This window comes from Necator americanus, chromosome X (assembly GCF_031761385.1).
Source record: "Necator americanus strain Aroian chromosome X, whole genome shotgun sequence".
NCBI classification, from domain to species: domain Eukaryota; kingdom Metazoa; phylum Nematoda; class Chromadorea; order Rhabditida; family Ancylostomatidae; genus Necator; species Necator americanus.
Window position 1 is genome coordinate 16,569,775 of NC_087376.1, and position 27,487 is coordinate 16,597,261.

Here is a 27,487-nt window from a genome sequence, read left to right on the forward strand (position 1 = left end):
TGTTAAAATGTGAACATCGCAAAGACCGGGACCAGCATGTCATCTATGACCGTCCTTCAGTGTTCCTTCTTGTTCTTTCACCGTTTCTCTCAAAAGTAATCATGTCAACAGTAATGACACCTCAATTGCTAATAGTAGTATCAAGTAGGTCCCACCGTTCACACTTAACTAAGAGCAGCCCGTTTGAGATATCCCAAGCAGAAGCAAAGTGAATATTCTTCTGTGGCGAGGTATTCCAATAGGCGATCGTTGTCGTTCTAACACATCTCAATACATCTCTAATGTGCTGAGAGACAATTATGTTTACTCCATTCCTGATCCCGTTAATGGTTCCTGATTTTTAGACTGTAGATTTTTTGACGTTATCATCGCTCCAAAATTGCAATCGAACCAACCTATTACAGAAAACACCCTGCTCTTTTGAGCAGGTTCAAGCGTGTAGTCGGGACGCGATTCCACCGAAAGCTAATCCTCTCTGTTCCACTTCCTCCTACCTTTCTCGTTAATATAGTGGCTCAGGACGGGTGTAGTGTAGCTGTTGGAGGTTCCGCTCCCTGTACGATCGATCGGAGGTTCGAATCCGCCCTAGCGCAAACCAAGTCTTTCATCCTTCCGGGATCCATAAATTAGTACCAGACTTGTCTAAGAGGATAAAAACACTGAACTGATACATCGGCTAGCCACCGCAAGTCATTGTATAGGCCAGTTACACGTTCGCGAACCTCAAAAGATTCCGAATTAAAGTGAACGTGGGGGCGCATCCCAAGAGGATTGATTAACACCAGAAACTTTATCGTTATGGTGGCTCAGGTAGCTATTAAAAAATAGATGTAATAAATAGAACTTAAACTTACCAATAAGTTGAAAAATGAATTAAAATTGAAATGGATATAATAAACAAATAGAATAATAAACACAGATGAGTAAAAATAAATCCACGGCACTTACGTGCAACTTGGAGGTGATTTTAGCGATGAACACTGACTCTGATTTAGAGTGAGAGCAGAAGTGGTGCAAATTTTGGTAAACAATAAACAACCATGCTATATAATAACGCGCTTAGTCCGTACATGTGTTTACTTGTGTCTCGGTCACGAAATTCTAAAAAGACGGGAAGAGAAGGGACGGGTTCCACGGCGTCGGATTGAGGCACCGACGTCGTAAAGCGGTAAAACAGGGTGACGCGGATCCCACTACGCAAAGCGGTACATTGGGTTGGGATGGGTCCAGTTGCGTATAATTGGTGTGCCGTTGTGCATTGGTATCGTGCAATTAACACATGTGGATTTGACAAAGAGTAAATGAAACGCTGTGAACCGTTCATAGAAGTGACCACTGCATGTATTGTGTTTCACCTTAGTGACCCCATCGCGTATCTATTTCCTTGCACATTTGCCTCAGTTTGGTAACGTCAGTTCTTCGCATATTCGGAAACAGACATGCAAGCGGCTGCTTAAAGGCAGCATACCACGAATCTGAGATGGTGCGGATTACAGACAATGCCATCTATTGCAGCGCTCCTCCCCTTGCGCCGCCTCCGCCCCGCGATTCGTCTAAAACCAATCCGAACTGCCCCGATAGGCAGCAAGGGACGCTACGCGTGCAATGGTTGCACGCTGCAGTAGAAAGCATCGCACAAAACAGCATTCAGGGGCGGCTGCTTGCAGTGATTCAGGGAGAGATGAGCGGAACCACCCCGGTCTCCATAATCTACGACCCGTAAACGGATACTCCACCTGAAATCCGCACCACCCCAGATTCGTGGTATGCTGCCTTTAAATAGTTGCTAACTTGACTTTTTACCTGACCTAACGTAGAACGTTATCTTTACCAGTAGTGATGATGGTATTCATGTCATTTCAAGCTAGTACATCATTCTGTGGTTATTGCTGAGAAAAAAGCGAACACTCTTACTTTAAGTAATGTTTCCAAAATGTGGTTTTAAAGAAATATAGGTGCACGATCAAGTTTGAATATTCTCCAGATGTAGAACTGACGCGTTTAGCAAGAAAACTATGAAAAACTTCACCTATGAAATCTGCCTAAATCTTTGAGGAAAAAATAAAGCGTCGATGTCTTATTTTACAAGAAATGTTGTTACTGTTAATTTTGATTGATGGTGAAGGCAAGCGAAGCGAAACACCACAAAAAGTCCGGGTTTAGATGGGGGGGGGGGGGGGTCAAATTGATTAATAATAATAGTTAAACCATCTAAAAAAGTTAGTAAGGATGCGCTTTGTAAAGAAATGTCCGCGCTGCAAAACAATTGAATAATTTTTCTTAGAGGTCTTCTGGTTTTTTAAAAATTAACTGAGAAAAATTAAGCATCTTAGCAAACTTCTAGGCATTTTCTCAACAAACTTTCAAGAGAAAAGAATGTGAAGAACATAGAACAAGATATGAGTGTAAAAAAAATCTTGCCCTATGATATTTCAAAGTAAATTAGTTTCCATAAGGGTATGAGTTATTAGCTGAGTTATTGAATTTGTTAGAAGTCACGCATTTTGAGGTGCAGCCAAAAATGAGAATCTTCGCACTTTTCCAACTCTTGCAACCTATTTTGCACTAATTTTACCTCTATTTTCACAGATAGATGTTGTTTTTCGCATAGTTATGATTCCATAGTTCCTTACTTTGTATGATATTGTGAAGGGTCATCCTTAATGAACAGACGCATCTTCAATACTGAAGAGGCCGTAACATAGGAGCGCCGAAGTACTAAATGCTATGAAGGAAATGAAGCTCGCCTCCTACGACTTCTTAGTACCAATACAGAGTCACCACCGGTTAGTTCCGCTTCTCCTTTATAAAATAATTACGAAAAAATTTGCAATAGTTCGATTTGACAGTTGTGATAGCAAGTCCATTTTTCAAAAGAATCAGAATTTTAAGCAGTCACGCGCATCTTGAACAATTTGTTTACCATTACCTTCTTCATTACCTTCACAACTTTTATTACTTCATTTATTAATGGAGTTGATAGTTTGACCTAATATTGACAGCTGACTGTGAATATCGAATTTTCGAATTCAGTCAGTGAAGCGGTCATCAAGCGCAGTTTAGGCAGCAAGAGAATGTTAAATCACCCATCATCAAGATTGACTTAAGGAACATACTATTTCCATTACGAGAAGTATAAAGAATACGAGGGCGTAAGTGCATCCCGATGGGGAATGATCAACGCCGTGCACTTTATCCTTCATACAGTTTTACCTAGCACAAAAATAAGATTTTTTGTCATGCTGTGGCTTGCATACCCTCGCCCTAGCTAAACTATTTTCGACTCTTCCTCAATCATTTATTCAAGCATTACACCACTTCATTTTAATATCGAATATGTTCGCATACGATCCCCATCGGAAAAATTCCGACGTACGCTAAACCCTGCTTTTGAGGCGTTCTGGAGGTGCGCTTATCTTCTCAGTACTGTACTAACATCAAGTATGGCACATGTTTTGCATTATATTCTTCTGTAGTTGTAGTGGTACTGAAGGAAAACTATATCTTTCTTAGTGGAATCTTGCTACAAGTACGCAGCAGATTTGAATGAACTGCAATGTCTGGTTTCTTTACCTTCCATCATGCACTTAAATGAACCTTTATGCGGTCACAATGTAATGTATTACGGTGTCATCTACAAGAACATCCACTGTATGTGGTGGTAACTTTTCTCGCATATTTCAACCTCGCTTCCAACCTTCAATGAAAAAGAAGCAGTGTCAGCAAATTCCTATTCTACTGCTTGCGAACGCTTAATCCACAAACAATTGCAGGGGCGTTGCAGCGTACTTCGACGAAAAATTCAAATTAATAAATTTTACCTTACGTTGTTAGACAAACAACACCTCACGGAGGTTATAAATGAGGGAGATTAGGGTTGAAAAACAATAAATTTTCTTTCCAGGAATTCGATTTCATTCCAAAATAAAACAAGTCCGCAGGCTATCATTTTGGCATCAAAAATTACGTTATTTCATTTCGCTTGTGGATCTTTGTGCTTTTCATGTTCACGTACGTGTTTCTAGCAGTTAATTGCACCACACTCAATTTGTTCACCTAATTTAGCGCCTTTGTTGTACTCTGATTCAACGAAGGAGGGATGGAGGACAAGAGATAACCGCGAAAATCGCCTGACCGCTGCCTGCTGCTCCATCAGCTTCACAGCATCCACGACCGCCTCCCTACTGCCCTCGAACCATCATCGCACGCAATGTTCGCGTGGCAATGGAGTGGCGGAAACTGGGAATTTGGGAAGGAGAGAAGTGAAAAGCGAATTGATGCAGCAAGTTCTAATATGCGAATATGGTGAAGTGAGCGCATCTTGTCAGAAATTTAAAAGGAGAAAATCCGTCTGTTCAATTGAAAGATATATCACCAGAAGCATACTAAAGGGTGATACGATTAGTGATAAGAGTGGTATGCGAGATTCATATTGACTCCATTTAAGAAAGTTCACACAGATAAGGATTATAACAGAATTATGCTGCAGAAAAAACACCAACAAGCATATATTTTCACACATTCCATAATTTCACGAATTTCACATTTCACTCTCTATTTCTTCTATATTTTGTATACATTGTTTAAACTCCTTCCTACACATTGTTTTTTTATCGCTTCATTTCTATCTATTCTTTGCGAAATATTACAGTTTCGGTGAATTAGTGGCGAAGAGAGACCTCTGTATTACCGAAATCTGCATCTGATCTCTGTATTTAAGTACAATGCATGTCTGCGAGGCATAACTCGTGCCTCCTCAGGCATTGGATGCCAGTTTAACTTAGCAAGATGTGTAAAAACAAGTGCTAGGAAGCGAAAAAAGTAAAGAAATATAGTATGAAAACGAACAGTGGGACATTATCTCTAAGCAATGAGATGACAGGGTGGTTTCCATTTCACAATTCAGAGCAGGTAATAACAAATGATAATAATCACTTCCACTCACATTTCTAAACGCTGTTTCACTTATGTGAGTTTCTTAAAGGTAGCATATCACGAATCTGAGGTGGTACGGATTTCAGGTGAAATATCCGTATACGGGGTCGTAGATTATGGATACCGGGGTGGTTCCGTTCATCTCTCCCTGAATCATTGCAAGCAGCCGACCCCTGAATGCTGTTTTGTACGATGCCTTCTATTGCAGCGCGCCATCCTTCCACGCGCAGCGTCCCTTACTGCCTATCGGAGAAGTCCGAATTGATTTTCGACGAATCGCAAGGCGGAGGCGGCGGAAGGGGTGGGGCGTTGCAATAGATGATTTTAGAGGCAGCTGTTTGAAGTAATGCAGGGAGAGATGAGCGGAAGTACCCCCGCCTCCATAATCTACAACCTCGTATACGGATACTCCACCTGAAATCCGCACCACCCCAGATTCGTAGTATGCTGCCTTTAAACATCTACGACTCCAAATTCTTAATCTACCGTTAATCTATGGTTTCAAACAACTTTCATCGCCAAACACTTTTTTGTTCGTTTTAAAAAGTGCATCGTAACAGGTGCGAGCGCGGCAAAAAAAGAACGCATCGTAAGAGAGGCAGACGCGGGAAAGATGGTGTGGGCGGGGCGTCAGCGAGACGCAGTACAAGAGAAGCGACCAGGCTTCTGTAGTGGTTGTGACGCTGTCAGGAGTCGCGCGGTGCAATTATCGAAGCTCATTAGCCTCCTGAATATGCAGCGTCACATCATACGTGTACTTCTTGACTTCCCACGAAGAAGAAGAGTGGATCACCCAGAGGGTAACCCCGGAAGTCAATCTCTTCTTTCCGATGTGATCTTAGGCAGTATCAGTCGAGAAAGTAAACCCCGTAACGGAAATCAATAAAAGTTATTCAGCTTTGTAAAGTTACAAACTCCAAAATGAAATCCAAACAAGAACAATAAACTCACCATTGCTAGGAACAACATTAATGGATAAACAATGTCCACGGCGAAGGGAATTCGATCAGTGGCTGCTTGTATAAATGAAGCGATGAGTAGAAACAATGAGTCGCAAGCAAGAAGAACAGCAAGAACCTCAAGCAAGTATCGATAAAAACATCACGGAAATAAAGGTATACTCATAGATCGTCATCCTATCCAAAAAAAAATCTATAGGATAAGGAGACGGATCATTTATGACCTTATCCATGACCTTGTTAAAAGAAGAATAATGTCTGAGTGATGAAGAAGGAACGGGGGAAAGAAACCTCATTTTTTGCAGTTAAACTATATTATCACTTCAAAACATTCTCTTTTCTTTGTACCAGTGGATTGCTGCATTTAATGCTCTCCAAAGTGGGAGCTACTAAGCAAAATGGCCATTTCCAGAAAACAGATCTACATCTTACTTTTCAGAATCTAAAACAAATTTCTGAATGTCGCTTACATTCAGAATAAGCCGTGATTATGGGGCACAGTTTATATTTGGTTGGTTCGAAAGTCTGGCACCACAATTTGTTTTTCGATCCAGAATTTTAGAGATCTTGAATAAAAATTTCTGGTAATTGAATATGGTAGAATGTTCTAGAAGCTTACACCACAGGGGTATACAGGGTGAAACGTGGTGATGGGACACGACCCTCTCGAATAAGAGTTAGCCGAGGAACAAATGGCAGCAATTGATAGCTGACATAAGCAAAGGAACAGTTTGAACTGATAGTTTGAATTGATAGTTCAGTGAAGGTTGAACATATATAGTGGATCATGAAGTCATTATTTTGTTGATTGATATCTATGAACAATAAAGTTATAACTGTTCGAAAAAGGTGTGAAATTCGGCGCAAGACTTTGGGACGTACCTAATACTTGAACATAATAACATCTAAGCGCCAAAAAAAACCCCTCAGATTGTGCAAATATTGTTAGATGGGAAAGATCGTTAACAGCTTCGTGAAAAGAGCACTTCGATATCTTGAACATGTCTTGTACATGAAGGCTCGCTCATCACTTACTTGACACAGTCGGCGGGCTGATCTCATCACCTGACGCGATTACTCGCATCTTCGCCGAGGTGTGTTCACAGAATTTGAGAGCGTTTGGTAACAAAATGTTGCTAAATTCAGATGTAAATCGTTGAAAACTATGCAATATAGGAATACTAACGTTTTAAGTGCAGTTATAGATCTTCCTCTGAACAAATCTCAATCCTGTGGATCTAATCCTTTAGATTTCATTGTCGTCTATGTAGAATATGTGATCTGTTTTCGTTTTTTTTTCTCTCAAAGATAATGTGCCACTATCAGCTTGCTTTCATTCTAACTCTTTCCTCCTTCTTTACCCTCTCCAATCCTCTTTTCTTCACTCTAAGACCCCCACCTCTCACTGGGAAAACCCCAACGTACGCCCACGGCTAACGAATAGAATCACAATCAGATTAGGATGTTCACAATCAAACGCATGAAAAGGTTCGAACAAGAAATATCTTCACCTAGGAAAGCGGCTACGATACTTCAAAAGACTTCTGAAGGCTTCAAAACTAAGATCACATGGAGACTTATTTGTTTGGTTGAACGGACGTGAAAACAGTCGTACTCAATAAATACACAATTTAACAGGGATTTCATTGAGGGGTTCCGTACCAGAGGAAAATCTTTTCTATCATCAGAGCAAAAGACACTTTTTTAAATAGAAGATCAAGTTCAAGTCCATTCTTTCTTAACTACTATGACAACCTGTGAAACATTTATTTACATGTATAGTGATTTGTAAGAAATGTCAATCGGCATTACAGTAAACTTTCTTTTTTTACATGAACTTTCCTTTCACTGAAGCTATTGGTGCTGACCTCCTCTGGTCAACAACTTGTTCATGGTCATTCACATATGGTAAACATGATTCCTTAGCTCACTTTGACGGGAAACGGTAAAGACACTTGTCCCCAAATGCCTCCTAGGCATTGCGCATCCGAAAGATATGCTTGTTGAGGAGACACCAACATCCCTCGAATAAGTTAGTAATAATAATAAGTCGCATCGTTGGCGGAACACACAAAGTTGCTTCTTACGCATTCTTCTGGATTGTTAGGGGGAAGAGGAATAAAATGTAATCCCTCTTATACTCGTGAACTACATCCCTACCACAATCTACTCCTACGGGAATCCCAACATCAAAAATTTTGTATTTGATGGTATGCTGTCTTTAAGGGCAGCATACCTGAAATTGAGTGTTGGGATCTCTTCACGAATAGATAGGGTTAGGAGTGTAGTTTCACGAGTAGTACGAGCACGAGTGAGCACGATCATGCTAAATGATCTTGTCGCTGCGAAACTCCCTAGCGGGAGCGACGGCTTCAGCATCCGATTGATTGTCCGCCCGCAGATGCTGCATATATGCCCACCTTCGCACATGTGATACATTGCTAGGTGTTTAGTTAGGGGCATTCAGTGCGAGAAGGCAGTTTCAAATGTCATTTTTCCGGGTAATCAGAATTGAGTGTGGTCGCGCTCACACTCGTGACATAACCGTAACCGTAAGTGGATCATAAGGGTGACATAGCTATTCGTGTAGAGACCACAACACTCTCAGTTCTGTTATATGCTGTTTTTGATTCTGTGAGCAGACGGTTAATAAAAAAAAATAACAGTGCAATGTACAAAATGCACTGGACTTTAAAACGTCTTCCAACCCTTCTCAAAGAAACCTGCTGAAACTCTGATCAAAGTGAAATATAGTCGGGTAAAAAAAACATGAAGCACTTTCAGCTGCTTAAGCGGTTGCGCTCGAAGCGACGCGGTGGAGATAGGGGTTGGAATCGAGATGAAACCATCGCAAACTGTAGCAATGAACGGTTTTAGAAGGGATCTACACTCGACCCTAACTGCTACGCTCCACCGGACCGTTTCGGGCACAATCTCTTCGCAAAAAAAAAGGATGGGGGCGGTCGTTAGGTACCCGCAGCCGCCGCGACAGCGATTAGGGATCATTAGGGAAAACGACTGGCAACGGCGATCGTTAATTGCGCTGCGCAGCGTCAGCAGAGCACTGCACTGCGTTTGCCTCATGCCCCGTCCATCACATCCTTCATCAGCGACTCTCATCGTCTAATGAGGTACGAAACATGCCTCGCAGGGGCACGCTATCTCTGCTATTGCCTCCGTATGGAGTATCGATCGTTTACGTATAAAGATATATCGAACGACTGCACACGAGATACCAGAAACAGGAAATAATTGTACGTTTTATTTGCGTAAAGCAAAAAAATCGAAATTTCACAAACTACTGCAGTATCTTACAAGGATTTAATAGTCTGTATAAATACAAATCTACATCCATATCTTCTATTCAGTTTTTTCAATCACAAATCTACATCTTTCGAAAACCAGGTTCTCGGTTCTACACCATTTTACTTTTATTTTACAACGTTTTTAGCTAGCTATGTTTACATTTGTTGCAACATTTGCTTTACAAATACAAATTTTAAAAAAATACAACATTACAAATTTTCTACGTTTTTGCTTCATTTTTAGCATTTTCATTTTCTACGTTTTCTTCCACTTTCTATGTTGCTAAGTTGCTGCCTTTTTGTTCTTTGAACTATCGTAGAAGGCAACTCTATCACGTAATTGCAATACAAGCGTTGCTCATGACCTCAGCGATGTGGTGATGGATGGGCTTAGTGATCACAGGTAGCCCAAGATATGCCTTCTCTGGCCTTCCGACAGCCTCTTCTGCAGGCACTTATCCGGCTGCAGATAATCGGCTGCGGGTACTTAACGATACGCACCCAAAAAGGATTACCATCTGAGTACTAAATAGTGGCAGGCAAAAAATGAAGTTCGGGATGTAGGGCTCACAGTAATATCAAGGAAGTTTACAATGATACACAATGCAACATATAGACAATACTGCTAGTAAGACCAGTTGATTATGGTCAACTTACGTCAGAACATATCCACAGCATGGCGGCGTATTCTTCAGCAGCACTTGTGAGCTATGTTATGTCTGCACACACTACTGCACTCCCATGTCAATGAGTAGTTGCGCATCCAACAGTGTTAACGTTCAATAAAAGTTCGAGCGTTCAAGAAGACAGGTCTTCATGAGTCAAACGATAGGTGGTACCAAGAATAGACACCAAGACCTCGCTCATTCTAGACAGTACGGATGGGGCGTTGCCTATAACTTTCTCAGTCTTCCCTTCAAGTCACCAATACCTCTATCTGTTTCCTTCCTCCGCGCTTGAAGAACAGTTCGAGTTGGATGAGATGGGGAAACTTCAATCTGATCACTCTGATGTGACGTCCACATCGGTCTCCACTGATAAAGAGTGCTCATGAAGACTACCGGACGCATAACCCTTGTTTTCAACGACCTGTCGAGCGAAGTTCGCGTTCAATTTCCACACAACGAAGTGATTAGGAACCCATGCATCCAGGACAAAAAGCTACGAATCAAAAAACTGAAGAAGAACTTTGAGCTAGCCAGCGAAGAAGCGCTATGAGCCTAGGAATTAGCAGACGCATTCCACTGCAGTACGGTACAACTGTTATACCGTATACGGTTTCAATGACCTCTTCTAAGGCATAATTTTGTTGTTCGTGTACACTAGATGTGGTCACAGAACACCTCTCCAGGATACTTTTGATAGCCACGACGCCATTAGAAGTCAGGATAAACTTACTCCCATACTAATCCTCACGTTTAGAGGAAAATAAAAAAAATGGGAAGGCTTCTAGAGCATATTCAATTCCCAAAACACCAAGAAGATAAAAGATATCCACAGAATAAATTATCTAATGGAAACTGTCGAGAAAAATTGAGCCACAACGATAAGTAAAGTAGCTTAAAGTGAGGGCCTAAATGCATGCAACGGTTATATTGTATATCCACAACCCGAGAAAGAAATAAGGCAATCCTTAGTTGCTCTTTACTGAAACTGTCGAAAGAGTCGGGGGTTTCGTTCTAGAAACTAACGAGTATAAGATCAATGGATTGAAGAATTCTGGTCGAACACCCCTACGAGGTGTCAACCAAAGCAGAAACCATCGGCAACGTTCTGCCACTACTCAAGATCCAAGAGTAGCCTTATAATTAGAGGCAACATACCATGTATCTGATGTGGTAAGAGAATCCGCGGGGAAAGCTAGAAATGGGATTGTACATTCCGGATCAGGGGTGATTCCGCTCATTCTTCCCTTATCGCCGTTAAAAAAACGGCGTGGGAACTACTTTGGTTATTACGAAGTAAGTTAGAACGTTCTCTATGGACATGTTTCGGTCCCCATAGTAGCCTATCCACCATAGCCTATCCATCGTCATAAAAAACGGCGAGGAAACCGCCTTAGTTCCTATGAGGTACAGTAGAACGCGCTTCTATGTACACCGCTCCGGTCCTATCAACAGGCTACCCATCGGTTTTGCTTGAATAGGCTAGTGAGAAGACATCACTGACCTTCGACCGATCGTACTTGGATGCGGCGCGTGCAGAAGGCTGGCGCGTTGCACTGAAAAAAAAGCGTCTTTCACACCATTTTTTACGTCGGTTAGGGAAGAATGAGCAGAACCACCCCTAATCACGTAATCTACAACTTCAACTCTGGATTTTCCCACATTCCCAGATTGTCGGATTCCTTCAGCAAGTCAGATTGGTGGTATGTTGCCTTCAAGTCTCCAATCTCCTCCCAAATGTACGCAGCTTCATCGACGTTGAAGAGGAAATCCAAAACCATAGAAACGAAAAAAAAAAAACAAATCACGAATCTAAATCACCCACGGCGAATAAAACCAAGCAAGGAATCGAGGAGCGGAAGAATTTGTCGCAGTTCTCTGCAAGAGGAATGACCATTCTCCAAAAAGGAGCAAGCCGAACATCATACCTACATGTGTGAACTCACCGTTCTTCTGCAATAAGAATTGCCGACGTGCGCCACGGAAAGGACTTTAAACTCTGACACAAACACTTCTCAGCACAAAATTTCGTTTTCTTTCGACCAAGCGAAATGTGGATAAGATGAGGATGTACATGGCAATGGCAAAAACGTGTTGTGTATGAAAAACACCGCGACCAGTCTAAAGTACCGTGTTTCGGTATGACGGACATATGTTTTCAACCCATCTACGGAGTCAATGGAACAGTTCACATCCCTCCCGATACGAATGTAGATCGCTCCTTCATCAGCGAACACTTTGCAGAATGCCGAACCACTGACATAGCAGCCGGGCCCTGCAAGTCATTTTATAGGTTCCATACACATGTATTAAACTTCTATAATACTGCATTTAAGTCGAGCACGTTGGCACATCCTAAGGGGACCAATAGAAGTGAAACGCTTTAACCTGGGCCCTCGAACTACCAATTTTCATGACTTACTTTTCACAAATTTCAGCAGAGCATCTATTGCGTTCCAAATGTAGGACGGGTACATCATCATAGGGCATCCCACTGACCTACCAGACATAGAGCGCAAAGTCTATCCTCCCGTCTGATGCGAAATTCCACTGACATTCAGAGATCGGGGTGCAGCAAACCTGGGTGGTTGAGCCAACCAATATCATGACTTGGAAGGTTGCCGCTGACAGCCACAGGCTTTCACCGTGCAGAGAGGAAAGTGCATGGTGTGAATGTTCAGTGTGTGATAAAATCTGCGAGACAACATTTAAATGAGGGAGCGGAGCAACATGTTAGATGGCAATGCTGTGATCAGTGACAAGGATCGAGGCAAAGCGAAGAAGGCTTGGAACATTGTCTTAGGTAGTGGTCGGATTTCTCATTGTTTATTGTGCAGAACTCGACGGAAGTTGAGCCTTAGAGGTAATCGACAACTCTTGATGATATTTGTGACACCAACGTTAGAAAGGAGTTTCAAAATACAATTCAGTAGGACTCCAGAGCCCAAAGGCAACGTCCCATCTTTCCGTCTCGGAGATCCTCAGCGAGCAGAGCAGTTCCTTACTATCGCAGAATATGTATGCATTCCTTACTGCGTGGAAGCACAAAATTACGAGGAAAACGAAGGTTCTTACCAATTTAACTACGAGTCTTCTTGTCCAAGGAAGTGTCATACCTCCACCGTAAGTTATTTGCGCCGTAAGTATAGGAGAAATAAAGAATATAAACAGACATGGAATCCATACTAAAGCTGTATGTCGGAAACATCGTGTTAAGGTTGGATAGCTCCTCCTCCATATTGAATTATCCTGGAAACAAGCGGATATTTCACATCGAATCATCATGTACACAAATCCATCAGATGATCAGCATAGCTCTACTAATGCCATAATCAGTGAAACTTACTGTGGTGACAGATATCGTGTGATGGCTAGTCACAAAAAATTACAGCAATTTAGGTTTTTTTCGCAGAGTAGAAAGGAGGTTATTGTAAACACTGGTTGAATTTATTCCCTCGTGATAGTAAGACTTGAAGTTTCGTGAACAACCATGCACAGGGATGTGGCCTGCTGATGGGTACACGCAAATCAACATTCAGCAGTGTGGATTTATTTTGTACCATGAAACCGTAGTGCTCATCGTTAGCCACATCCATTACTGAGTTCTATACAGTAACGACATATGTCCAGCGTCTTCTATCTCAACTTATGCGGCTACCAGTATATGTTACATTCGTTCAGAAAAGACAGGAATCGACACTCGCACATATTGGTCAGAATTCTCATGTCATGTTTTACTGGCTAAAGTGATACCGGTGTAGGGTGTTGTTGATTCAAACGTATTCAGTAACTACCTTACAGTCCCCTAAGACATATGAGGTCGTTCATAAGTCAAAGTGGCGAAGGCCGATAACTTATTTGCACAAATAGAATAAGAAGCAACTTGCAGAATTTAGGAATGAAGAGAAAGTCGTTAAGAGACAATAATATTACCAATAGTATTCGCTGCGTTCCTGCTATACATATCGACTGGAACTTCCTACGTTACGAATTTATGGAATTATGAAAAAGAAATGAAGGCAGAAAATTGAATACTCAGATGCAAATCCCTACCCAGAACCGCTCTCCGCAAAAGGCATCGAGTCCTGCCAACGCTTGAAAAGATACGTTGAACCCCATTAATGAAGCGCTTTAACAAACAATGGAATTTGAGCGCCTAGTATTAAATTGTCATCAAAGTAAACTCGGCTATAACACCAATATCTGAAATATAGCAATAGAGCGATGATATGAAGACAGTCCCAAGTTACTGCTAGTAGTGAAATTCGAAAACAATTAATGGATAACTCGCTGGGATAAACATGTACTAGCTTTCGTAAATCCGAATAAAGAAAGCATAGATAGGAATATAGATAGGGAAGGAAGGTGCGTTGTGAGGACGTAACTATACGACCCTTCGAGAAAGACGGGATATTGACATTTGAGATCAAACAAAACTAATGAATTGTTGGCCTTTTTTTGTTCCAAAAACGTATTGTGATTGCAAAATAATACCGCTCTTCGGTTCTAGGTGCTTCTGCCGAGTGAATACAGTAATGGGAAAGAGAGATAGCTAGAAGAATAAATCCTTCTGATAAAGGCCGTACTCTATGATAACAACAGCGTACAAAGACCAAAAATGAAACATTAGAAGCAGACACGTAGGGTACAACCCGGGTGATTGTATGTAGACGGATCTCCATGCTAGAATACAAACTAGAATATGTGTATTCTAAATAGAGTGTTCGAATTCCTCAAATCTTTGCAGTAACGGGTCAACAGTAGATACCTGGGGTGAAATGTTGGAGAGGGGAGGGGCGTTCTCATTTCTGGAAACTCTGTCTTATTTTTTCTCATCGTAACATCAGCTTACATGTCATAGATCTTCTGAGATCAGTGTTTAGGTTTTAGGACCGCAACTGATCTAGTTATTCACTTCCAGAAATAAAGGCGCGTTTGAGTGCCCTCCTCAAACGCGCCCTTATTGCATCTTACCCTATGTCCGTAAGTGATCACAATAGAAGCAGTGAAAGGAACCATTACTGAAGCACAGAAGGAAGCTACGATCCACACGCAGCGAAGAAAGACACTCGCGCTTCGATGACCATATAGTGTGAAGGAACTGCGCCATCAAGCGGCGACAAGACCGGGATTACTTCGCACGCGTGGAGCAAGCCTGGTTGGAGGTACTCAGTGCTTGCTACATATAGTCGGGTCAAACGACATGAAGCGCGATGCAGCTGCGCGGTGGAATTGAAGTGGGACCATCGCCAACTACAGCCATGAGCGGTGGTAAAAGAGGTCCTCACTCGATCCTAACCCCTACGCTCCACCGCTCCGCTTCCAGCGCAGCTGCTTCATGTCGTTTTGACTCTACTATACAGTCAACGTAAAACGTATTTCATAGGCATCACCCCAGAAATCTGGGGTGGTACGGGTTCCAGCTGGGTATTGCCTGTACGGGGTCGTAGGCTGTGGGGAAGAGTATTATTCTGTTCATCTCTCCCTGTATCAGTGTAAACAGACGACCCGGAACGCTGTTTCCTACAACGTCCTCTATTACAGCGCGACTCCCCTGCGCTCCTCGCCTGCGATTCGTCGAAAACCCATTCTGATGAACTGCAGACGGGGGAGGGCCGCAATGGCTGCGCGTTGCAACGGAAGCCGTCGTAAGAAACGACAATCCGGGATCGTCCGTTTACAAGAAGAGATGAACGGAATTACCCTCTTCCCCATAATCTGCGACACTGTATTGGCTTTCCCGGCTGAAACCCGTACCACCCCAGATTCGCTGGTGATACCTTCAACGCGTTTAAGCGACGCGTGCCTGGGAAGATGTACTCTGAGCTCTCTCTGCAATGCGTGGATTATATCCGGAACTTTTTTCCTTTTTCTATAGTTTTTCATAGCTTTGCTGTATAATAGTGCACGAAGAGGACTGTATAGCGCTAACACATTCATTTTCCATTAATTCTGTCATTTCTTTATCTCCCGGGATTTCTCTAAAGTCTCAGTTAAAGGCATCACTTCACGAATCTGAGTTGGTACGGATTTCAGGTGGAGTATTCGTATACGGGATAGTAGATTATATAGAGAGGGGTTATTCCGTCCATTTCTTTCTAACTGCCGTAAAAACGGCCCGGAAGATACGGCTTCGGGCGTTCTGACGCACTATTTTCTACAAGGAGTTCGACTGGAGCGCGCCAGCCTTGTGCACGCGCCGCATCTTCTGGGCCGTTTTTTACGGTGATTAAGAAGAAATGGACGGAATCACCCTCCTCTCCATAATCTACTACACCGTATACGAGTACTCCACCTGAATTCCCAGATTCGTGAGGTAATGCCCTTAACGGGTATTCGATTTCTGTCCTATTTCTATGTGTTAATTCCACGCCAGCAGCATCCTTCTTTGTCATAAAACTAAGAAAATCTTCTTAACTAGCCTTTCTGTTGCCAAGCATCTCATCTGAAAGACTCCAGTTGACAGGAATTGAAATTCTGCTCTTGTTTTCCTGTAATTGCGCATAGTTAGCAGTCTTCTACGACCGATTTTGGTTTTTCCTATAACTCCGACGACAACAAATCTTAATTATGCACAACTAGTGGAAAGAAATTGGATAGAAATTGAACCCCTACAAAATAAGGTCCCAAAGGCATCTTAGGAGCAAAATAAACTATGAAACTAATGGAAAAGGTTTTGTTAACGCTACGTAGTCTTATTCACGTATTATTTTATGGAAAAAAGCGATGAAGAACCGTAAAAAGCAGGAGAAAAAAGTACGAGGAGTTTTCAACGTACTGTGGGGAGAGCCAAGTGCATGCCATAACCGACGAAGTTAACGTGTTGCAGTGCGTTTTATGGCGGCTGTAAATATGATATATATTTTGCAGTATACGTGTGACATCATGCTATAAAATAACGCGCTTAGTCCGTGTGTGTGTATGTGTGTGTTTGTCTGAGTGTCACGAAAATACCCCGTAATTATGCAAAAATATGCACCGGTGGGGTACGGAACCATTGCAATGCACCTTATAGGCGAGCACTCTACCTTTCCACTATTGTCCAGAGATATGTTTTTATATATGTTGGCGTGGAGTATAAATTATAGAAATCGTACATTTTATATGGCCGATCACCAAGTCAGCATCTCATGCAACGCTCCGGCACCAGACCCCGCCAACCTTATAAACGGCGCTGAAGAAATTCCCGTGTGCGTCGCCGAGACTACAGTCTTGACGCCTAGCGCGGAAACTGTTGTCCCTTGCTATTCTGAAGTTGCGGACCATTCCCCACTTGTTCTCGCCGCTCAATCCATCCACCTGAGTGATCGCTCGCTAATGGTCTCCCCGGTGGTCTTTAACGCAGGTGCGACGCGATTGCTGGTCTCTAACCCCTCGGCCAAGACCGAGATCCTATGTAAGGGCCAGCAGGTTTCCTCCGCCGTGCGGATCGACGAAGACGCCACTGTGGAGACTTTCGCTATAGCTACGTTTCCTCCCTAACACAAATTCGGTAGCAGGTAACGTTTGTAATGTGGCGGTATGCCCCGATACTCAGTATAGTTCTTTGCCGTTTAAGCTGGACTTGTCCGAGGGCGGAGGTTTCGGAGCGGGAGCGTCAGCAGCTGCTTGAGCTTTTCGATGAATTCAGTGATCACATTTCATGTGATGCGTATGACTTAGGGTCATACGAAGAGACCGAGATAGTTATTAAGACAACCAGTGAAACTCCTCCTTCGCGCTTTAGACCTCCACGGATTCCGGTAAAATTCCAGAAAGAGCTCGATGAGCATATTAACAAATTGCTTCGAGCAGGTCACATAGTAGAGAGTGATACTCCTTGGATCCATAATACAGTGTTAGTAAAGAAGAAGGACGGTTCCCTTCGAGTCTGTCTCGACTTCCGTCCTCTTAACAAGATTACCATCCCCGACCATTACCCTTTGCTACGGATCGAGGATATACTCGCTAAGATAGCGGGTCATAAATACTATACGACGTTGGATTTAGCGTCAGGTTATATGCAGTTTTTGTTATCACCTGAGAGACAGGAGAAATGTGGATGGGCAACCCACCATGGAGTGTATCAGTTCGTCTACCTTCCCTTTGGCCTTAAGAATGCCGGCGCCTACTTCTCTCGATTTCTCTCTATTGGCAGGCTTAAAAGCCAACTGCCTGGCCTACCTAGACGACATTGTTATCTTCGACAAAGACTTCCCGAGCCATTTGGCCTCCCTTAGGAAGGTCCTTTATTTTCGTTTGTTCAACATCAAGGCTTCGGGTAAGAAGCTGACAGAAATTGCGCGGTCCAAGATTTCTTTCTTGGGTCATGAGATTTCAGGCAATTCTTATAGCCCCATCGACCGCAATCTGAGGGCGATCCGAGAGTTTCCCAGACCTTCCACGATCAAAGAGGTTAAAGCTTTTATTGGCATGGCAAATTTCTTCCGCAAATTCATAGAAAATTTCTCTTTAATCGCCGCACCTCTGTACGTACTTCTAAAAGACAAGGCCAAGTTTGTCTGGGGAATGGAACAGGAGTCCTTCCTCCGCTTGAGAGAGTGTCTCTCGTCTAAGCCTTACTTAGCCTTTCCCCGCGATGATGAGTTTTATTTGCATACCGATAGTAGTTAGGCAGCCGTGGGAGCCGCCTTATTCCAAAAGCAAACCCAGGAAGGGGGTCTATTAGTTGTTGTAGGCTATTTCAGTAAAGCATTCTCGATTCTCAGCGCAAATGGAGTTCCACTCATATCGAACTGTTTGCCATTATAAGCGCACTTCGGTTCCTTCGTGCAACCATATACGGCAATCACACTACAATTCGTTCGGATCACAGACCACTCACGTTTCTACTGAAACACAACCATACTCATGATAACCTAGCTCGATGGGTAGTTGAGCTTCAGAGTTACGATGTCTCAATCGAGTACCTTAAGGGGTCCTCGAACGTGGTTGCAGACGCCCTCTCTCGTGTCACAAATAGCCGGGTCTGCTTCTCGGACGACTCTCCGGAGTCCGACGACATCATAGAATTCCCTATGAGTATCAATATGTGTAGGCCGAAGATCCGCTCACTGCGATCTCCGATAGTGTTCGCAGGGAGTCTAGTGAACATTCATCTTTACGATGCTTTAGTTGAGCAGAAATCCGATCCTATGTGTTCAGCGATAATGACATTGATTGAAGCGCAAAGGTTCCCCGATCACCTTTTGGATGCCGAAAAACCTGCCTTTCTATCACTCGCTGAGAAGTGTACTATTCAAAGTAACGGATGTCTCTACGTCAGTGGAGCGTCTCGGGCTTCTGCGTCGCAATTCGCGCGCTTGGTAGTACCAGAAAAGTTGCGTGAGCCTATTTTCTTGGCACTCCATGCTAATCCTTCGGCAGGTGGGCACTTCAACTGGCGCAAAACGTTAGCCAAGATTTCGCGGAAATACTTTTGGCCGCACATGGCAGAAGATATTTTGCTCTGGTCCGCTCTTGTGTACCTTGTCAGCATAAGAGAGCGCAGCAGATGAACCGGGAGTGTCTCCTTCCGGTCATCAGCGGCGGGGTTTTTGACAAGGTGTACCTAAACCTAACTGGGCCGTTGCATACCACAGAATCTGGCAACAAGTACATTATAGCATTATCACTCGATCACTTTACTAAGTTCGTGATCGCAGCCCCGCTACCTGACTGTTCAGCAGTCACAGTAGCACATGCAATAATGACCGAATGCATTCTGAAGTTTGGGGTAATGACCCAGCTTGTCTCTGATAACGCCTCCTACTTCAAAGGACAGGTAGTTTCCGAGATAGATGAGCTGCTGCAGATCAGCCGGTACTATACTACTCCTTACCACCATGAGGGTAATGGCGCATGCGAACGGGTCTTCGCCACTTTTCATCCGATGTTTCGCGCATATATTAACGATAATCAATCGGATTGGGACAAATATGTGGCGGCATGTGCCTTCATGTATAACACTAGTGAACAATCGAGCACGGGTAACACTCCCTTCTTCCTGATGTACGGGAGGGATCCGGTCTTTAATATAGATTTATTGATCCAACACGATTTGCAGCGCCATAGCCCTGGAGATGATGATTCTCGCGTCTATATAGAAAATCTCGTGTCTACCCTTCACGCGGCTTGGAGGGCAGCAGCAGCTTATAACGAGCGTCAAAGTCGCAAGCTTAAGCATCAGTACGATCAGTCCCACTTGGGTCCCCTCGAAGTGAAAGTTGGTGATCGCGTCTTTTTGCGCGGATTGTACGCCCCACCTAGGGCTTTCTCGCAAGGTGTCCAACCCCTGGCTGGGCTAGTTTCGGGTCATAGAGATCGATCACCCGCACCTCACCATTACCAGCGTTTCGTCCCCCCAGTCCCCGCCTAGGAAAGTGCACATGAATCAAGTCAAGAGATGTTTCGAACTGTGCGGGCCGGTGTTCTCCTTCCCGTGGCTTTCCGTGGAGGAAGGCCGTGCGCTGGGGGTGGCTCAAGCGGCCGAACAAGAGGTGTGCGGGTACAAACATGAGCTAGTAGTGAAGCCCCGGCAATCCGTTGATACGGTCACACATACCTATAACACTCGTTTCAGATCTCGACGAACTCCGGTTTAGCCGTGTACTTCGGCTTTCCAGCTACGACAACTTTTATTTCCCTTTTCTCTATTCCCACTTCTCTCTTTTGGTCATGATCTCTCCTACTTCTCTTTGATGATGCCGCAATTCCAATCCTTCTGTCTATTGCTTCGCGTTGTGTTCGTGGTTATGAGTTGTTTTTTTTTGGCTTGCGGCACATCTCTCACCTTTTGATTTTCAGATAAGTTTGGGTAAACCCGACAATACTGGTAACTGTCTATTCTATGTATTCTGACGGCGACCCGCCTTTCTTGGACCGGTCTAAGGGGCGCACCCCCGCAAGGGGGCCTGGCGCCCCATCGTTTTGTAGCCGGGAACCGGCCGAAGCTAAGACCAGTCATTTATCATTTTCTTTTTCCTCCTCTCTTATCAGCCGGGAACCGGCCGATTTCAAGTCTAGTGTATCTCTCAGCCGGGATCCGTCAGCTTTCAAGTCTAGTGTTCCTTTCGACCGCAAGTCGGCCGACAGCCATTCAGTTCCTTCTCATAGCCGAGATCCGGCAGATATTTTTCTGGGAGTCCGTGGGTGAAGCGATGTCAACATCTCAACCAGCTTTGTCCTCCTCTCCCGACTTTACGACCAAGGATATGGACTGCTCTACTCCCTCACCGAATTTTAGGCGGGATCCGGCGGACGTTCAGACTAGTGTAGCTGCGACTGTCGACACTACGGTTTTCTTCTCAGACGATAATCCGGTACGTCTTACTGCATCTATGGAGAATCTCTCCATTATTCCCACAGCATCCCAAGTTTCCTCGGCCTGCGCCACCACTCCGGGTGAAGTCGACGTGGAGTCTTCTTGTTCTAGCGGTAGTTCGCCACCACCAACGAAGCGAGTTAAGCGCACTTTCCGTAGTGGCTTTGCGACACCTTCAGGTTCCTTCTCGTCGCCTCCACCGGGTCCGTCCAAGCCGTGGGCAGCCGCGTCTCTCAGTCATGACGATACTAGTTGGGCCAGTTTTTCAGAAGCGTCATTAGCATTCGGTAGTTCATCACAATCATTCTGTAACGAAGACCCTTCTTCCTCTAAAGGCTATAGTAGGGGACGGGGTCGTGGTCCCGCGAGGCGCCTGGCGCAACTTGAGCAGTCCCCAGTTCGCGACGAAGAGTTCATACCCCGACCAGTACGCATACCGAGCGAGACACCGATTGGCTTCCACCATTATTTGAAGAATTTGCATCCATGGGCGAAGTTCGTTAACCCGCGTCCCGTCCGTGTTCTCCGTAACCCCCGGCTACCTTAAGCTGAGTTTTAACCGGACGCTGTTCCCCTTAATCCCGATAACGGAGGACGGAGTACCCCCCGCAATTCCCTTGATAGAACTACAGCATTTAGAGGATACGATCGCGTTTCGCCAGCGTTCCTTCCACATTATCCAGGAAGTGTTAGCGGGCTCACATTCAGATGTTGACGTCGAATCGGTAGAGAAGACTCCTTCGGGTCGTCACGATACTGTAACTCTACCACCTATTGGTGATCGTATTAGACCTGTCCTCTACCAAGTAGTTTCAACAGGATGGGGTTCCGGCGTTATCCTCGAAGCTGAGGACTTTTTCACCGTAGGGCCCGATCGTCGCAATTTGTATTGCATAATGCTCGATCAGCATGCAATCAATGTTGTTAGCTCGTGTAGGGGATTTGATAAGTCTATGGTTTCGGTTAAGGATTATGTGTGGGTCTATGACGTTAAATCCAGTCGTCAGGCGCTCGGCAACCCTAGCGCTGTTTTAGCACAGTCCCGCTTTTTGCTCGTACGACGGCGCTCGAAAATAACTTGGGCTATTTCTTCAGAGCAGCTCGTTTTGTGTTTGCGTCTCCCGATACTCTACAAGAGCCTGTCTACGGACTTGTTCTAGGTCTCGTCCGCCGCAGGAATCGCGTGACCCACCTTCGGGCAGTATTCGAAGGCGCGCCGGATGTAGTTTCCCTCACGCCTACTATTTGCGATTTCCGTCTCGATGAAGCGCGTGAGGATCAGTTACTCTCGGCCAGGAAGCAATACAATGTCTTCTCGGCGATGCGGTTTTCAGAACCCCCTGCGTCCGAGCACGCCCGTAGGCAATTGTGTCACCTCGTTCGTTGGTTTCTCCCGATGCACCCAGAGGAGGCTATTGTAGTAGTCGATATCAGCGGTTGGCACAATCGGTCGGTAGAGCGTCTCACCCACGAACACGGTCCTCCCATTAACGAGAGCGTCTTTCTCGATGTCGCGGTCCGTCTGACGAATGCATCAGCTGCCGCCAACCCCGTAGACGAGCACATTTCCAGGATGCGCTTGATAGATAACTTCGCGCGAGGATCGGTAGCCCTCGCTATCATGGATCGAGTATATGGCTCTGCCCCCCTAGGTTGCCTTAATCACGGAGAAGAAGGGCCGGTGGCCCCGATAGCTCAGGGCACGGTTGTCACGATACACGGTCGCGATGTCATTCTCTTCACGGAGCAACGCGAAGCCATAGCATTGGGGGTCGGTGGCATCCCCATTACTGCTATCCAGGCAGCTTTCGGTACGGGCAAGACAGTCGTTGGTGCAATTATTGCTGCTCGATGGGCAGTGTCGCCGGTTAGAGCGAGCAGCAATAATTGCACCAACGACTGTCTTGCCCGTACCGAAAGCTGCCTGGATAGCAGTAATGGGGATGCCACCGACCCCCAATGCTATGGCTTCGCGTTGCTCCGTGAAGAGAATGACATCGCGACCGTGTATCGTGACAACCGTGCCCTGAGCTATCGGGGCCACCGGCCCTTCTTCTCCGTGATTAAGGCAACCTAGGGGGGCAGAGCCATATACTCGATCCATGATAGCGAGGGCTACCGATCCTCGCGCGAAGTTATCTATCAAGCGCATCCTGGAAATGTGCTCGTCTACGGGGTTGGCGGCAGCTGATGCATTCGTCAGACGGACCGCGACATCGAGAAAGACGCTCTCGTTAATGGGAGGACCGTGTTCGTGGGTGAGACGCTCTACCGACCGATTGTGCCAACCGCTGATATCGACTACTACAATAGCCTCCTCTGGGTGCATCGGGAGAAACCAACGAACGAGGTGACACAATTGCCTACGGGCGTGCTCGGACGCAGGGGGTTCTGAAAACCGCATCGCCGAGAAGACATTGTATTGCTTCCTGGCCGAGAGTAACTGATCCTCACGCGCTTCATCGAGACGGAAATCGCAAATAGTAGGCGTGAGGGAAACTACATCCGGCGCGCCTTCGAATACTGCCCGAAGGTGGGTCACGCGATTCCTGCGGCGGACGAGACCTAGAACAAGTCCGTAGACAGGCTCTTGTAGAGTATCGGGAGACGCAAACACAAAACGAGCTGCTCTGAAGAAATAGCCCAAGTTATTTTCGAGCGCCGTCGTACGAGCAAAAAGCGGGACTGTGCTAAAACAGCGCTAGGGTTGCCGAGCGCCTGACGACTGGATTTAACGTCATAGACCCACACATAATCCTTAACCGAAACCATAGACTTATCAAATCCCCTACACGAGCTAACAACATTGATTGCATGCTGATCGAGCATTATGCAATACAAATTGCGACGATCGGGCCCTACGGTGAAAAAGTCCTCAGCTTCGAGGATAACGCCGGAACCCCATCCTGTTGAAACTACTTGGTAGAGGACAGGTCTAATACGATCACCAATAGGTGGTAGAGTTACAGTATCGTGACGACCCGAAGGAGTCTTCTCTACCGATTCGACGTCAACATCTGAATGTGAGCCCGCTAACACTTCCTGGATAATGTGGAAGGAACGCTGGCGAAACGCGATCGTATCCTCTAAATGCTGTAGTTCTATCAAGGGAATTGCGGGGGGTACTCCGTCCTCCGTTATCGGGATTAAGGGGAACAGCGTCCGGTTAAAACTCAGCTTAAGGTAGCCGGGGGTTACGGAGAACACGGACGGGACGCGGGTTAACGAACTTCGCCCATGGATGCAAATTCTTCAAATAATGGTGGAAGCCAATCGGTGTCTCGCTCGGTATGCGTACTGGTCGGGGTATGAACTCTTCGTCGCGAACTGGGGACTGCTCAAGTTGCGCCAGGCGCCTCGCGGGACCACGACCCCGTCCCCTACTATAGCCTTTAGAGGAAGAAGGGTCTTCGTTACAGAATGATTGTGATGAACTACCGAATGCTAATGACGCTTCTGAAAAACTGGCCCAACTAGTATCGTCATGACTGAGAGACGCGGCTGCCCACGGCTTGGACGGACCCGGTGGAGGCGACGAGAAGGAACCTGAAGGTGTCGCAAAGCCACTACGGAAAGTGCGCTTAACTCGCTTCGTTGGTGGTGGCGAACTACCGCTAGAACAAGAAGACTCCACGTCGACTTCACCCGGAGTGGTGGCGCAGGCCGAGGAAACTTGGGATGCTGTGGGAATAATGGAGAGATTCTCCATAGATGCAGTAAGACGTACCGGATTATCGTCTGAGAAGAAAACCGTAGTGTCGACAGTCGCAGCTACACTAGTCTGAACGTCCGCCGGATCCCGCCTAAAATTCGGTGAGGGAGTAGAGCAGTCCATATCCTTGGTCGTAAAGTCGGGAGAGGAGGACAAAGCTGGTTGAGATGTTGACATCGCTTCACCCACGGACTCCCAGAAAAATATCTGCCGGATCTCGGCTATGAGAAGGAACTGAATGGCTGTCGGCCGACTTGCGGTCGAAAGGAACACTAGACTTGAAAGCTGACGGATCCCGGCTGAGAGATACACTAGACTTGAAATCGGCCGGTTCCCGGCTGATAAGAGAGGAGGAAAAAGAAAATGATAAATGACTGGTCTTAGCTTCGGCCGGTTCCCGGCTACAAAACGATGGGGCGCCAGGCCCCCTTGCGGGGGTGCGCCCCTTAGACCGGTCCAAGAAAGGCGGGTCGCCGTCAGAATACATAGAATAGACAGTTACCAGTATTGTCGGGTTTACCCAAACTTATCTGAAAATCAAAAGGTGAGAGATGTGCCGCAAGCCAAAAAAAAACAACTCATAACCACGAACACAACGCGAAGCAATAGACAGAAGGATTGGAATTGCGGCATCATCAAAGAGAAGTAGGAGAGATCATGACCAAAAGAGAGAAGTGGGAATAGAGAAAAGGGAAATAAAAGTTGTCGTAGCTGGAAAGCCGAAGTACACGGCTAAACCGGAGTTCGTCGAGATCTGAAACGAGTGTTATAGGTATGTGTGACCGTATCAACGGATTGCCGGGGCTTCACTACTAGCTCATGTTTGTACCCGCACACCTCTTGTTCGGCCGCTTGAGCCACCCCCAGCGCACGGCCTTCCTCCACGGAAAGCCACGGGAAGGAGAACACCGGCCCGCACAGTTCGAAACATCTCTTGACTTGATTCATGTGCACTTTCCTAGGCGGGGACTGGGGGGACGAAACGCTGGTAATGGTGAGGTGCGGGTGATCGATCTCTATGACCCGAAACTAGCCCAGCCAGGGGTTGGACACCTTGCGAGAAAGCCCTAGGTGGGGCGTACAATCCGCGCAAAAAGACGCGATCACCAACTTTCACTTCGAGGGGACCCAAGTGGGACTGATCGTACTGATGCTTAAGCTTGCGACTTTGACGCTCGTTATAAGCTGCTGCTGCCCTCCAAGCCGCGTGAAGGGTAGACACGAGATTTTCTATATAGACGCGAGAATCATCATCTCCAGGGCTATGGCGCTGCAAATCGTGTTGGATCAATAAATCTATATTAAAGACCGGATCCCTCCCGTACATCAGGAAGAAGGGAGTGTTACCCGTGCTCGATTGTTCACTAGTGTTATACATGAAGGCACATGCCGCCACATATTTGTCCCAATCCGATTGATTATCGTTAATATATGCGCGAAACATCGGATGAAAAGTGGCGAAGACCCGTTCGCATGCGCCATTACCCTCATGGTGGTAAGGAGTAGTATAGTACCGGCTGATCTGCAGCAGCTCATCTATCTCGGAAACTACCTGTCCTTTGAAGTAGGAGGCGTTATCAGAGACAAGCTGGGTCATTACCCCAAACTTCAGAATGCATTCGGTCATTATTGCATGTGCTACTGTGACTGCTGAACAGTCAGGTAGCGGGGCTGCGATCACGAACTTAGTAAAGTGATCGAGTGATAATGCTATAATGTACTTGTTGCCAGATTCTGTGGTATGCAACGGCCCAGTTAGGTTTAGGTACACCTTGTCAAAAACCCCGCCGCTGATGACCGGAAGGAGACACTCCCGGTTCATCTGCTGCGCTCTCTTATGCTGACAAGGTACACAAGAGCGGACCAGAGCAAAATATCTTCTGCCATGTGCGGCCAAAAGTATTTCCGCGAAATCTTGGCTAACGTTTTGCGCCAGTTGAAGTGCCCACCTGCCGAAGGATTAGCATGGAGTGCCAAGAAAATAGGCTCACGCAACTTTTCTGGTACTACCAAGCGCGCGAATTGCGACGCAGAAGCCCGAGACGCTCCACTGACGTAGAGACATCCGTTACTTTGAATAGTACACTTCTCAGCGAGTGATAGAAAGGCAGGTTTTTCGGCATCCAAAAGGTGATCGGGGAACCTTTGCGCTTCAATCAATGTCATTATCGCTGAACACATAGGATCGGATTTCTGCTCAACTAAAGCATCGTAAAGATGAATGTTCACTAGACTCCCTGCGAACACTATCGGAGATCGCAGTGAGCGGATCTTCGGCCTACACATATTGATACTCATAGGGAATTCTATGATGTCGTCGGACTCCGGAGAGTCGTCCGAGAAGCAGACCCGGCTATTTGTGACACGAGAGAGGGCGTCTGCAACCACGTTCGAGGACCCCTTAAGGTACTCGATTGAGACATCGTAACTCTGAAGCTCAACTACCCATCGAGCTAGGTTATCATGAGTATGGTTGTGTTTCAGTAGAAACGTGAGTGGTCTGTGATCCGAACGAATTGTAGTGTGATTGCCGTATATGGTTGCACGAAGGAACCGAAGTGCGCTTATAATGGCAAACAGTTCGATATGAGTGGAACTCCATTTGCGCT

General features: G+C 45.5%; 8 protein-coding genes across 10 annotated transcripts in view; 5 read left to right on the plus strand and 3 right to left on the minus strand.

Moving 5' to 3' along the window:
* RB195_023561 (uncharacterized protein) overlaps positions 1-13,983 on the minus strand; it is a gene marked incomplete at both ends in the record, with an annotated part of 29,285 nt that extends 15,302 nt beyond the window's left edge. Inside the window, 3 exons of one of the 2 annotated variants that reach the window (XM_064211041.1) lie at positions 5,887-6,012; positions 12,940-13,113; positions 13,918-13,983. In XM_064211041.1, coding sequence (XP_064066922.1) covers positions 5,887-6,012; positions 12,940-13,113; positions 13,918-13,983 — 366 coding nt within the window. Of the gene's footprint in view, positions 1-5,886; positions 6,013-12,939; positions 13,114-13,917 lie in introns of those variants that run through there. The other variant, XM_064211042.1, reaches the window with a different exon arrangement.
* Positions 13,984-17,375: 3,392 nt separating this feature from the next.
* On the plus strand, positions 17,376-18,083 carry RB195_023562 (uncharacterized protein; the record flags this gene model as incomplete). The annotated part of the gene is made up of 1 exon (XM_064211043.1): positions 17,376-18,083. The coding sequence occupies one exon, from the start codon at positions 17,376-17,378 to the stop codon at positions 18,081-18,083; it is 708 nt and encodes a 235-aa protein (XP_064066924.1).
* Positions 18,084-19,357: 1,274 nt separating this feature from the next.
* Positions 19,358-20,221, plus strand: RB195_023563 (uncharacterized protein; the record flags this gene model as incomplete). The annotated part of the gene is made up of 1 exon (XM_064211044.1): positions 19,358-20,221. The coding sequence occupies one exon, from the start codon at positions 19,358-19,360 to the stop codon at positions 20,219-20,221; it is 864 nt and encodes a 287-aa protein (XP_064066925.1).
* A 781-nt stretch (positions 20,222-21,002) lies between these two features.
* Positions 21,003-23,243, plus strand: RB195_023564 (uncharacterized protein; the record flags this gene model as incomplete). 2 transcript variants are annotated; one of them, XM_064211046.1, is made up of 3 exons in its annotated part: positions 21,003-21,680; positions 21,850-22,142; positions 22,202-23,243. In XM_064211046.1, the coding sequence occupies 3 exons, from the start codon at positions 21,003-21,005 to the stop codon at positions 23,241-23,243; spliced, it is 2,013 nt and encodes a 670-aa protein (XP_064066926.1). The 2 variants fall into 2 exon arrangements, with proteins under 2 accessions (XP_064066926.1, XP_064066927.1); XM_064211045.1 differs by lacking the exons at positions 21,850-22,142; positions 22,202-23,243 and having other exon boundaries at positions 21,003-21,713.
* Positions 22,563-23,243, plus strand: RB195_023565 (uncharacterized protein; the record flags this gene model as incomplete). Its single annotated transcript, XM_064211047.1, has 1 exon — positions 22,563-23,243. The coding sequence occupies one exon, from the start codon at positions 22,563-22,565 to the stop codon at positions 23,241-23,243; it is 681 nt and encodes a 226-aa protein (XP_064066928.1).
* A 1,101-nt stretch (positions 23,244-24,344) lies between these two features.
* On the minus strand, positions 24,345-25,055 carry RB195_023566 (uncharacterized protein; the record flags this gene model as incomplete). The annotated part of the gene is made up of 1 exon (XM_064211048.1): positions 24,345-25,055. One exon carries the CDS (start codon positions 25,053-25,055, stop codon positions 24,345-24,347), a length of 711 nt encoding a protein of 236 aa, XP_064066929.1.
* On the plus strand, positions 24,426-24,951 carry RB195_023567 (uncharacterized protein; the record flags this gene model as incomplete). Its single annotated transcript, XM_064211049.1, has 2 exons — positions 24,426-24,472; positions 24,660-24,951. 2 exons carry the CDS (start codon positions 24,426-24,428, stop codon positions 24,949-24,951), a joined length of 339 nt encoding a protein of 112 aa, XP_064066930.1.
* Positions 25,056-25,836: 781 nt separating the features above from the next.
* Positions 25,837-26,700, minus strand: RB195_023568 (uncharacterized protein; the record flags this gene model as incomplete). The annotated part of the gene is made up of 1 exon (XM_064211050.1): positions 25,837-26,700. One exon carries the CDS (start codon positions 26,698-26,700, stop codon positions 25,837-25,839), a length of 864 nt encoding a protein of 287 aa, XP_064066931.1.
* Positions 26,701-27,487: the final 787 nt, after the last annotated feature.